Source organism: Nerophis ophidion, linkage group LG15 (assembly GCF_033978795.1).
Source record: "Nerophis ophidion isolate RoL-2023_Sa linkage group LG15, RoL_Noph_v1.0, whole genome shotgun sequence".
Taxonomy (NCBI): Eukaryota; Metazoa; Chordata; class Actinopteri; order Syngnathiformes; family Syngnathidae; genus Nerophis; species Nerophis ophidion.
The window spans coordinates 7613949-7627249 of record NC_084625.1 but is presented as its reverse complement, the minus strand read 5'-3'; the positions used below and the strand labels follow the sequence as shown (position 1 = coordinate 7627249).

The window sequence follows — 13301 nt, the reverse complement described above, 5'->3', positions numbered from 1 at the left end:
CACGTTCACAGCCGCCCGCCCCCTTTTCTCTCTTCTTCCAGAGACGTGGCGAGCGGAGGCGGAGCTCCACCGCCAGCAACGGCGTCCTCGGTATTGCTAATCTCTTTGCCGACACCTCCGAGCTCCCCGATTTGGTGCAGCCAGGCACTTCCCCCCCAGTCGCCCAAGTAGGTCGATTAAATTCAGAGTTTGGCCCAAAAAACCCGAAAGCCTCACCTTGTCATCCCCACGCCGTGATCCCACTCGTCCTTTATTGATGCTGTCCTTCCTGTGGACATGCAGAAAAACAAATGTGCTCCTTTCAAGATCCCAGTCTCCGACCCGCAAAGTCCCTCCCAGACTTCCTTGAGCTCATATGGTAGCTGTTACCATAGCAACCTTTAAACAGTCCCTCCAGGATTGTCATCCTCAAACTGCTCCACCCCAAAGAATCCCCTCGTTGTGTGAATGCTCCAAAGCATCAACTTCTTCTTCTTCTTCTCCAGATTTTGGCGCGCTCTACCTTCCACATTTTTTATCCGATTCAAACCGTTCAGCCTATTCGGAAATCAGAAGTTTTCCCTTCACAAATTCCAAAAATTCCAAGAATTCCAGTTTTTCCGGGACATTTTCCCATTTAAAATGAATTGGCCATTTTTCAAACTTTCACCATTTCCACATGTTTCAACCTATTCAAACCATTCCACCTTCAACACATTCCACCGTCCTAGAAATTCAAACTACCTTTTTTTCAAAGTTAGAAAAAAAAATTCCAGGATTTTCCAGAATTCCTGGTTTTCCGAAGCCCTGTTTCCACCCTTTTTTCTGGCGACTACTCCTCCCACATTTTAAAATCTCATTTCAACCGTTCCACTGTCAAAACATTCCTCTTAATCAGGACAAAAAAACTAGTTTGTTTTTTTTTTACTGGAAAAATTCCCGGTTTTCCCGAAATTCCAGGAATTCCTTAACACCCTTCCTTAGTTCAACATGTTACTACTTCAAAATTTCTCAACCGATTTGAAGAATTCAAACACCAACCATTTCAACTCATTCAGACCATTCCAGTTTTTTACCATTTTCAGAAAAATTCCCGCTTTTCCCGAAATTCCCAAATTTTGGGAAATTCCCATTGAAATCAATGGAACATTCTTCAAACTTCCACAACTCCCACATTTTTCATCTGATTAAAACTGTTCCAACTTCAATCAATCAATCAATCAATCAATGTTTACTTATATAGCCCTAAATCACTAGTGTCTCAAAGGGCTGCACAAACCACTACGACATCCTCGGTAGGCCCACATAAGGGCAAGGAAAACTCACACCCATTGGGACGTCGGTGACAATGATGACTATGAGAACCTTGGAGAGGAGGAAAGCAATGGATGTCGAGATATTCAGCCTATGTATTCCACTCTGCTTTAGGTGGAAAATATTTCGCTAACGTTGCTTTACACTGGATAAATAAAGGTAAATAAATATGTGTAACCGAGGACATCGGGACGCTGGTGTGTTGGTTGATTTTTATGTATTACCTTACCCAGAAGGCTTAGCGCTGTCGACAGGAGTCGGAAGTAGATCTGAGCCCGATCAATAAGGAGTTGATATACTGTTGCACCTTTTTTACGGCACAAACTAGCACAAACGAAGGGTGATTTATTTTAATATTTGCCATGATAAGGGGGGCCAACTTCACACTCTGGCATCGTCTCATTCCTGGCACCTCTTCTCACCATCGAAACCTAAAGAGTTGATATCCTGTTACACCTTGTTCTTGTTTTGTCTACAAAAGAAACTAAGGAATAGAATTTGCGTGAATTGGCGCGACCCTGCGAATTCCTGGAGGAACTGTTTAATTGGAGACTTTGACTGGAGCCTGTCAAGCTTGTGGCTAAGCAGTGTTTTCTCTGTCTGGTAGTACGGGATGGGAGGAGGCGGCGGGGGTGGCCTCAGCTCCAAGGCCTCCTTCACGCCATTCGTGGATCCGAGGGTTTACGGGACTTCTCCGACGGACGACGAGGACAACATCTCCGCTTCAGGTGGCCTTTAATCGCTTGCCGTGTTTCCACAGTGCAACGTGCTAACCACCTGTTTTGCTGCAGCCATGTTTGCCGACGAGCTGCTGAAGCAGGAGCAGGCGCGCCTCAACGAAGCCCGCAAGATCTCGGTGGTCAACGTTAACCCCACCAACATCCGACCGCACAGCGACACGCCGGAGATCCGCAAGTACAAGAAGCGCTTCAACTCCGAGATCCTGTGCGCCGCTCTGTGGGGTGAGCCGGCACCGCCATTCGCACGATCCACGTCGCTCCCGTCCACGTTCTTACACGTGCGTTTTCACAGGAGTGAACCTGCTGGTGGGAACCGAGAACGGCCTGATGCTGCTGGACCGCAGCGGGCAGGGCAAAGTCTACAACCTCATCAACCGCCGCCGCTTCCAGCAGATGGACGTCCTGGAGGGTCTCAACGTCCTGGTCACCATCTCAGGTGGGCTCCTCGGAACGTGCTCGTCCAGGTTCAATTTCAACAGCTTTTCTTGGGAGCAGGCAAGAAGAACAAGCTGCGCGTGTACTACCTGTCTTGGCTGAGGAACAGGATACTCCACAACGACCCCGAGGTGGAGAAGAAGCAGGGCTGGATCACGGTGGGCGAGCTGGAGGGTTGCGTGCACTACAAAGTCGGTACGGAGGTCTTGTTTGCGTCACAGGGAGTTCAAGAAGGACGCCCGTTCTTTTAACATATGACAGAACATTGAACTCAACTCTTCTGTGCTGCAGTCAAGTACGAGAGGATCAAGTTCTTGGTGATCGCCCTGAAGAACGCCGTGGAGATCTACGCCTGGGCTCCCAAACCTTACCACAAGTTCATGGCCTTCAAGGTGAGACATCAATAAGTACATTCGATGGGTCAATGCTGAAAACCATCGTCAAAACACTACTTTTCCCACTTCTAAAAATTCCCCGGTTTTCCCCAGAATTCCTACTTTTCAATAAACTGACTCTCGCCAGATCCTTGTAGTTCGCTGAGCTCCACACAAAGATCTTGGCTCGAGGGCAATGCAAAAACTCCTTCAAGATAGCAAAAAATAACGAACCAATCAGGATCGCCAGGCGGGATTTTATAGATGTGGCCATACTTGTCAACCATCCCGATTTTCCCGGGAGACTCCTGAATTTCTGTGCCCCACCCGAAAATCTTGCTGGGGCAACCATTCTCACGATTTCCACCCGGACAACAATATTGGGGCGTGCCTTTAGCGTCCTCTCTCACCTGAAAAGGAGACTATTACATACGTCTCCGTTATCCATAGGTTTATTTATAACCAATAAAGTAGGCAGGCACAGAGCTATTTCTCAGCGTGTTTATTCCAGCCGGCACGTTAATGCACTGACACACAACATCCGGATTCCCATCATGCATTGCTTCAAAACTACGGCAAGTAGTAATGTGCAAAAAACATACCAGAGACAAAGCAGAAGAACGAAGAAGAGACTTGGCGACGACGAGTAAGAAGGAGAAGTACGCTTGTAAGTTCCAAAATTATTGGAGAAAAAAAAATTCAGTTCATCCAGGACAGCTCTAAAGGGAAGGGGCTTGCTCGCCTGCAAATTTTGTAGATCAGACTTTCTCCATTCAACACGGTGGCCGAACGGATATACTCATTCATGAAGGGATTTTTTATATATGTATAAGAAATACTTAAAAATATATATAGTTTATAGTTTGCTGGCACGCTAATTTTTATTTGCTAGATTTGGAGCCATGCACATCAGTCATATAACTTGGTACTTGACACATGCTAACTATTTGTGCCAATTTCGCATCTGTATGCCTCAGTCATATAACTTGGTAGTTGACGCATTGAAACGTTTAGCATGCTAACTTTCTTAGCTAATTTTCCAGCCGTACACTTCGGGACCATTTAACTTGGTACTTGACAGATGGTATGTTAGCATACTAACGTTAGTTAACATGCTAACTTTGTACTTCAAACATGTTAACTATTAGCAAAAGGTCAACTTTTGCTAACAGCAGGCTAACTTTTATTAGCTAATTTTGGAGCCATGCACATCACATAACTTGGTACTTGACAAATGCTAACTTTTTGAGCCAAATTTGCATACGTGCGTCTCAGTCATATAACTTGGTACTTGACACGTTAAGTGTTAGCATTCTAACTTAGTACTTGACACACGTTAATTTTTAGCGGATTTTTTTAGCTATACACATCAGTCATATACAGTAAATTGTATTTGACACATACTAACTTTTTTATCTAATTTTGGAGCCATACACAACACTCATAACTTAGTACTCGAAGCAGTCTAACTGTTAGCGTGCTAACATCAGTTAGCATGCTAACATGTTAACTATTAGCAAAAAGGTAAACTTTTATTGTGCTAGCACGCAAATTTTTTTTGCTAATTTTGGAGACATGCACATCAGTCATACAACTTGGTACACGACACATGTTAAGTGTTAACATACTAACATTAGCATGCTAACTTAGTACTTGACACACGTACATTTTTACTGGATTTTTAGAGCTATACACATCAGTCATATTGAGTAAATTGGTATTTGACACGTGCTAAGTTTTTTAGCTAATTTTGGAGCCATACACAACAGTCATATAACTTAATACTCGAAAAGCAGTTTAACAGTTAGCATGCTAACTAACATTTGCATGCTAAGTTGGTAGTTGACACATGTTAACTATTAGCAAAAGATAAACTTTAATTATGCTAGCACGCTTATTTTTTTTTAGCTAATTTTGCAGCCATGCACATCAGTCATAAAACGTTGTACTTGACACATGTTAAGTGTTAGCATGCTAATTTTAGCATGCTAACTTAGTACTTGATACACTTTAATTTTTAGCTGATTTTTGGAGCTATACACATCAGTCATATCGAGTAAATTAGTATTTGAAACATGCTAACTTTTTTAGCTTACTTTGGAGCCATACACAACAGTCATATAACTTAATACTTGTAAAGCAGTTTAACTGTTAGCGTGCTAACTTGGTACTAGACACATGTTAACTATTAGCAAAAGGTAAACTTTTAAAATGCTAGCATGCAATTTTTTTCTTTTTTAGCTAATTTTGGAGCCATGCACATCAGTCTTACAACTTGGTACTTGACACATGTTAAGTGTTAGCATACCAATATTAGCATGCTAACTTAGTACTTGACACAAGTTAATTTTTACCGGATTTTTGGAGCTATACACATCAGTCATATCGAGTAAAATGGTATTTGACACATGCTAACTTTTCAGCTAATTTTGGAGCCATACACAACAGTCATATAACTTAGTACTCGAAAAGCAGTCTAACTGTTAGCATGCTAACTAACATTAGCATGCTAAGTTGGTACTTGACACTTGTTAACGATTAGCAAAAGGTAAACTTTAATTATGCTATCACGCTTATTTTTTTTTAGCTAATTTTGGAGCCATACACAAGTCATATAACTTAGTACTCCAAGCAGTCTAACTGTTAGCATGCTGATGTTTGCATTTCATTTCCTACTTTGTTCCTTTTCTGCCCATGCAAGCTCTATAAAACACCAACTTTGTCGTGTGTATGTCAGTCCTTCACAGAGCTGCAGCACCGCCCCCTGCTGGTAGACCTGACAGTGGAAGAAGGGCAGAGGTTAAAGGTCATCTACGGCTCCAGCGCAGGCTTCCACGTCGTGGATGTGGACTCCGGCAACCCCTACGACATCTACATCCCCTCACATGTAAGTGTGCGACGGGGGAAGGAAGGAGCGGTTTCGGCATCACCTGGTTCCCGTGGCGACCCACTTCAACTCTGCGTGTCGTCCCCTCACAGATTCAGGGTCAGGTGACCCCGCACGCCATCGTGGTTCTGCCCAAGACGGACGGCATGGAGATGCTGCTGTGTTACGAGGACGAGGGCGTCTACGTCAACACCTACGGCCGCATCACCAAGGATGTGGTGCTGCAGTGGGGCGAGATGCCCACTTCTGTCGGTACGTCCTCTGACTTTACTCCTATATACATATATATATATGTATATATTAGGGATGCACCGATTAATCGGTAACCGAATATATTCGGCCGAATATGGCAAAAAAAAGCCACATTCGGCCTTCGGTGGAATGAGTTAAGAACAAGGCCGAATAGTGGCGTGTGACGCAATTTTTTGACGCGGTGACGCAATCAACCAACGTGCAGTGACGTTGGGATATGTTGTGTACCTGTATAAGTGTATGAGGTTACAAGCACACACTTATTGAGATTTAGTGGGGCCTCTGTTTACATTATTAGCCTGTTGTGTAGGCTACCTGTATAATTGTAAGATGTTATAAGCACACACTTAATTGAGATTTACTTGAGCCTTCTGTTTACATTATTAGCATATCTACTGTGGCTAAGCAGACTTTTGCCAAAAGGACAATAATTCATCTGTTGTTGGTTTTTCCACTTTAATGCACTTTATTTTTTTGGGGAATGCATGTTTTGTTTGAAGGCCTAATATAAATGAAAAACTTTGTGCTTTTTTTGAAAAGCAAAGGCTACTGGAATATTAAAAAAATTTCGATATTCAATAAAAAATTACTTAATTTGAAAAACATGTCTAAATATTTATTCTAGGCTATTTATGCAATATAAAAAAATTGTGAAAAACTGCATTCATTATTCGGTATTCGGCCTTCGGCCAAGCGTTTAAGTTTTATTCGGCTTCGGCCACAAATTTTCATTTCGGTGCATCCCTAGTATATATATATATATATATATACATATATATATATATATATACTAGGGATGCACCGAAATGAAAATTTATATATATATATATATATATATATATATATATATATATATATCACCATTATTTATTTGTCCCACAAAAGTGTATTGAAGGTGTGCTAAATTTTGACAGTCCGAAAATTATTTTAGTAAGCACACCATTTTGTGTGTCTGTAGCTTTAATGCTAATTAGGTGGGTTTGGCCAAGAATCCCTATTGTGTAGTTCAGTCTTTTTCAACCTTTTTTTGAGCCGAGGCACATTTTATGCGTTGAAAAAATGCGGAGGTACACCTCCAGCAGAAATCGTTAAAAAAACGAAACTGAGTTGAGAGTAAAAAGTTGACGTCGCAATTGCTGGTTTCCTGTCTCTAGTGTTTTAGTTCTTGTCTTGGTAGCTTTTTCTCTTTTTTTTTGGTGTTTTCCTGTAGCATTTCATGTATTCCTTTGAGCTATATTTTCCCGCATCTACTTTGTTTTAGCAATCAAGAATATTGCAGTTGTTTTTATCCTTCTTTTTAGGGACATTCTTGATTGTCATGTTATGTTCGGATGTACTTTGTCTTTGCGTCCACAGTAAGTCTTTGCTGTCGTCCAGCATTCTGTTTTTGTTTACTTTGCAGCCAGTTCAGTTTTAGTTTGGTCCTGCATAGCCTTCCCTAAGCTTCAATACCTTTTCTTAGGGCCACTCACCTTTTGTTTATTTTATGTTCAAGCATTAGTTAAATATTTACCTGCACGCTGCCTACCACTGTTTCCGACATCTACAAAACAATTAGCTACCGGCTGTCACCTACTGATATGGACGAGTTTTACACTCAACAACAACACATTTGCAGACTATAATTACTGGTTTGCAAAGAATGTTTTTAACCCATCCATCCATCCATTTCTACTGCCTATTCCTTTTGGGGCGGCGGGGGGCGCTGGTGCCTATCTCAGCAACAATCGGGCGGAAGGCGTTGTACACCCTGGACAAGTCGCCACCGTATCGCAGATAGGTGAAATTAGAAAATCTCCCACGGCACACCAGACGGTAACTCATGGCACACTAGTGTGCCACGGCACATTGGTTGAAAATCACTGGTGTAGTTGATCTACTTGTTTACATATTTACTGTAACTCCACACAACAACATAATATTAAGGAGTAGGACAGGAGACAGAAACATTAGCAACAGTAGCATAGCTATGTGAGCTACATGCTAACATTGCATTCACATTTTTACAGTGACATCATGCCCGGTTAGCATGTTTGCTAAAGAATAACTAAATGTTTAAACTTTCAGCACCCACGTCTGTAACTGGCCCCATTTTAAAAGATTTTTCAAAACCTTTTTGAATATTAATATTGATTTTTTACAAAGCCGTCCTGTATAGCAATGGGTAGAAATTCTACTAAATCCACATTCAATTTTTGTTGTTGTTGCGGTTTTTGGGAATAAGCGGTAGAAAATGAATGGATGGAATTTGGCGTCAACATATGAAATGACAAGTGTGTGCAATGAATTGAAATGCGCCCCCTTTTGACCAAAATTAGTTAAAAATAAATAAATTAATATACATAGAGAAATACTGTAATAACTTGAAGTAGGGCTGGGCGATATATCGATACAACCGATATATCGCGGGTTTGTCTTTGTGCGATATAGAAAATGACTAAAGCATAATACTCCAGTTAGGGCTGGACGATATTGATTTTTTCGCAATATTTTTAGGCCATATCGCAATATAGGATATATATTACGATATTTTGCCTTGGCCTTGAATGAACACTTGATGCATATAATTACAGCAGTATGATGATTCTATGTGTCTACATTAACACATTCTTCTTCATACTGCATTAATATATGCTACTTTTAAACTTTCATGCAGAGAGGGAAATCACAACTTAGTCAATTGACCAAAAGTGTATTTATTAAAGGGGAACATTGTCACAATTTCAAAAGGGTTAAAAACAATAAAAATCAGTTCCCAGTGGCTTGTTGTATTTTTTTAAGTTTTTTTCAAAATTTTACCGGTCTTGGAATATCCCTAAATAAAGCTTTAAAGTGCCTTATTTTCGCTCTCTGCGAAGACACTGGCCATTTCCCTGTGACGTCATACAGTGCTGCCAATGTAAACAAACAATGGGAATACCACAGCAAGATATAGTGACATTAGCTCGGATTCAAACTCGGATTTCAGCGACTTAAGCGATTCAACAGATTACGCATGTATTGAAACAGATGGTTGGAGTATGAAAATATTGAAGAAGAAACTAAAGCTCTTGAGCGAATAGCTATTGACGCTATTCATAGCCATAGCATGGCCGAATAGCTGCGTTAGCATCGCCGGTAAAATGTGCGGACCAAACGATCAGGACTTTCGCATCTTTTGACACTGGAGCAACTTAAATCCGTTGATTGGTAAGTGTTTTTTTCGCATTAAATGTGGGTGGAAGGAAACGTGATATAGTTGCAAATGCATCTGCAGGTAATCCATACATCTCTGTGCCATGTCTGCTTTAGCACCGCCGGTAAATAGCATGTTAGCATCAATTAGCGTAGCATGTTAGCATCGATTAGCTGGCAGTCAACATCAACAAAACTCACCTTTGTGATTTCCTTGACTATCGTTGCAAATGCATCTGCAGGTTATCCATACATCTCTGTGCCATGTCTGCCTTAGCATCGCCGGTCAAATGTGGAGACACTCTGGCACATTCAATGGGGGTCTGGCGGCAGATTTTGTGCCACTTTGGCATCTTTGGGCCAGTGGTGCAACTTGAATCCCTCCCTGTTAGTGTTGTTACACCCTCCGACAACACACCGTCGAGGCATGATGTCTCCAAGGTTCCAAAAAATAGTCAAAAAAACGGAAAATAACAGAGCTGAGACCCAATGTTTGTATTGTGTTGAAAATTAAAATGGCGGGTGTGTTACCTCGGCGACGTCACATTCTGACGTCATCGCCTCTAGCGCGATAAACAGAAAGGCGTTTAATTCGCCAAAATTTACCCATTTAGAGTTCGGAAATCGGTTGAAAAAATAAATGGTCTTTTTTCTGCACCAAGGTATTTATTGACGCTTACATAGGTCTGGTGATAATGTTCCCCTTTAAAGTTATAAAGCAATGGCACAAACATTCAAGTCATTTCCAAAACATAAAGTGCAAGATTGCCAGAGACCTTTTACAGTAAGTGTCAAATAAAAATGAGCTGCGTAATAGGAAAACAAATAGTATTTGTCCTTCACTATGTGGTATGTTACTAAGGTTATGAAATTCTCTTCATTCTCTAGCGAGTAAGTTTTCAAAAGATGCTACATATTAGCAGTAATGCTACTTTTTATAGTAACGCTTTTGCCCCACACTTGACAAATTACGGTTGTCTGTTCGGCATATTCCCACTTGAAGCCGAACCAACGCCAGACGATGGAAACCCTGTTGTTTTGATTGGAAATTAAGTCTTCTTAATAGCTCGGTTGATAGAGTGGCCGTGCCAGCAACTTGAGGGTTGCAGGTTCGATTCCCGCTTGTGCCATCCTAGTTAGGGCCGTTGTGTCCTTGGGCAAGACACTTTACCCACCTGCTCCCAGTTACACCCACACTGGTATAAATATAACTTAGATCAGGGGTCGGGAACCTTTTTGGCTGAGAGAGCCAAGAAAGCCAAATATTTTAAAATGTATTTCTGTAAGAGCCATATAATTTTTTTTTTTAACACCGAACACAACTAAACGCGTGCATTTTTAAGTAAGACCAACATTTCTAGATTATAATAAGTCTCTTATTCTTTGGAATAACATTGTTATTCTGATGCTAACTGTGGAGGGGACGTGGCCTGCGGGCCTGCAGCGAAGCAGGGTGTGCCAGGACCGGCCTCGAAATCAGCGACAGGTGCGTAGATAGCCCATCTGGGCCTTGTTATCTAATCACCTGTCGCTCTGTTATAAGCAGCAGCCAGAAGGAGAGACAAGGTTGAAACTGGAGCCAGAACGCGAGCGAGAACGAAAGAGAAAAAGAAAATTGCTGGAAAGCAACTGAGAGACTTATTGAAAAATAAAACAATATTGTAACCCTGAAACAGGCTCTCATGTCGGTGCTTGGTGGTTTGAAGAACCCTCAGGAGGGCAAGCCCCACACTAACCAATGATAAATAAATTACTTCTTACCATTAATGCAACTTCTTGAACATAAAAAAGCATGAGAATGTTTTATATTTTGAACGTTATTTTTAACAAGTGGAATTATTCATTACTTATCGTGTCAAGCGATGTCAGCTCAGATGTATCTGAGAGCCAGATGCAGTCATCAAAAGAGCCACATCTGGCTCTAGAGCCATAGGTTCCCTACCCCTGACTTAGATATTGGGTGTCACTATGTAAAGCGCTTTGAGTCACTTGAGAAAAGCGCTATATAAATATAATTCACTTCACTTCACTTCTTTCATTTGTCATCAGATCCGCACCTTCTTTCTCTCGTACGGCTACGTTAGCAGCTAACGTAGCCCAGTATGCTACCTCTCTGCACTGCGAGGGCGGACACTAATGTGACGTATGACGTGACGTATGTATGAATGTGCGCCTGCTTGTCTGTGGAGAAGGAAAGAGTGAGAAGAGCCTGAAGTGTACGCCCACAGCTAAAAGCAACTGCGTGAGAACGTATACTCGAATATTACGATATAGTCATTTTCTGTATCGCACAGAGACAAAACCGTGACATATCGTTGATATATCGCTCAGCCCTAATTCGAGTATATGTTCTCACGCAGCTGCTTTTTGCTGCGGGCATTACACTACAGGCGTTTCTCACTCCTTCTTGTCTCTCCTTCTCATAGAGACGTAAAACAAGCCCGCCTTCTTACATACGTCACATACTGTCGCGCGTGTAGCGTCATACGCTCTCGCCGAGCAGAGAGGTAGCAGCATAGCTAAAGTTAGCTGAGGCAGGTGGTGCAAGTGCAGCATTGCGAGTGACATTACAAGAGAGAGAAGGTGCGAAACTAATCACAAATGGAGGAAGAACAATTAATGCCCAAAAAAACGTCAGGAGGTCCATCATCTGGCGGTGGTTTGGCTTCAAGTGGGAAGATATTCAGCAGACAACAGCAATATTCAAAGTTTGCATCAGAAGTGTTACTACAAAAAGGTAGCAGCACTACTTATTTGTTCTTTCATTTAAAAAGTCACGCGTGAGAGAATGAAGAGTATTTAATAAATACAGTTTTGTTCAATTGACTTAGTTGTGATTTCCCTCTCTGCATGAAAGTTTAAAAGTAGCTTATATTAATGCAGTATGAAGAAGAATGTTTTAATGTAGACACATAGAATCATCATACTGCTGTGATTATATGCATCAAGTGTTCATTCAAGGCCAAGGAAAAATATCGAGATATATATCGTATATTGCGATATGGCCTAAAAATATCGCGATATTAATAAATGCCAATATCGCCCAGCTCTAACTTGGAAGTAAATAATCCATCCATCCATCCATTTTTCTACTGCTTGTCCCATTCGGGGTGAAGATTAAAAACCAATTATGAATGAAAAATTTTGAAAAACAACTAAAAACTTACCTTTTGTATATATATACATATATGTGTGTGTGTGCGTGTGTGTGTGTGTGTGTGTGTGTGTGTATAGCCTACATCCACTCCAACCAGATCATGGGCTGGGGAGAGAAGGCCATCGAGATCCGCTCGGTGGAGACGGGACACCTGGACGGCGTTTTCATGCACAAGCGAGCCCAGCGACTAAAGTTCCTGTCGGAGAGGAACGACAAGGTGAGGGAGCCGCAAAACACGTGACGTTTTAACGTTGACCGTCGCCCGCGCGCGCCGTGGCTGCAGAGAAAGAGCTCGTCCCCCTCTGCATTGTGTCCAGGTCTTCTTTGCGTCGGTGCGCTCCGGAGGCAGCAGCCAGGTCTTCTTCATGACCCTCAACAGAAGCTCCATGATGAACTGGTAACCCACTCTTGACACGTCATGGGGGTGTAGAAGCCATGTCGTCAGGCGCTGTCGGCCAGGAGCTCCACTTGAGGCTCGCGGTCACTCTCGACAGCCACGGACTGCGATGACATGACGCCGAGTAGCCTTTGACTCCACCCCCACCCACCCCTGTGGCCGACTGGGGAACTGCGGACGCGTTGTAGCACATCACTTCCTACCCTCCCGCCCCGTACTTCCTGGATCTGCTCCAAGGCCAAACCCCTTGTCGATTGGGCGAAATAAGGGTTTTTGTCGAATAATAGCAAACGAGTAGATCACTTTGGGCACCTTGAAGGAAAAAAGAGGGAAAGCGACTTCTCAACAAAGATGATAGCAAAGCTTTTTCTGGAGTCGACATCCGTGATTAACTCGACCATTCCTCCCTGGGAAACTGGGTGCCGTTTCTTAGTCCCGTCACCGGAAAGTTACATTTTCTCTTGCTTTCCTTCAAGTTCAGACAGAGTAGCGTTTTTTTGTTTGTTTTTCTCAGAGAACCAAGCCGCGGGCTGGTTGGCCCATGAAAAAGAAAAATCTCAACAATTTGCGATGCAGCAGAGGCGGATATCTT

The 13301-nt window shown here is 42.2% G+C and overlaps 1 protein-coding gene across 6 annotated transcripts in view; it reads left to right on the top strand.

Moving 5' to 3' along the window:
• Positions 1 to 13301, top strand: part of tnikb (TRAF2 and NCK interacting kinase b) — a 72938-nt gene that overhangs the window by 50110 nt on the left and 9527 nt on the right. For 4 of the 6 annotated variants that reach the window (XM_061921399.1, XM_061921401.1, XM_061921402.1 and 1 more), the window contains 10 exons: positions 42 to 167; positions 1901 to 2021; positions 2085 to 2255; positions 2326 to 2469; positions 2529 to 2663; positions 2760 to 2860; positions 5580 to 5729; positions 5822 to 5981; positions 12390 to 12529; positions 12630 to 13076. In XM_061921399.1, the coding sequence (XP_061777383.1) occupies positions 42 to 167; positions 1901 to 2021; positions 2085 to 2255; positions 2326 to 2469; positions 2529 to 2663; positions 2760 to 2860; positions 5580 to 5729; positions 5822 to 5981; positions 12390 to 12529; positions 12630 to 12713 (1332 nt within the window). In that variant the 3' untranslated portion in view covers positions 12714 to 13076. Of the gene's footprint in view, positions 1 to 41; positions 168 to 1900; positions 2022 to 2084; positions 2256 to 2325; positions 2470 to 2528; positions 2664 to 2759; positions 2861 to 5579; positions 5730 to 5821; positions 5982 to 12389; positions 12530 to 12629; positions 13077 to 13301 lie in introns of those variants that run through there. The other 2 variants (XM_061921397.1, XM_061921398.1) reach the window with 2 other exon arrangements.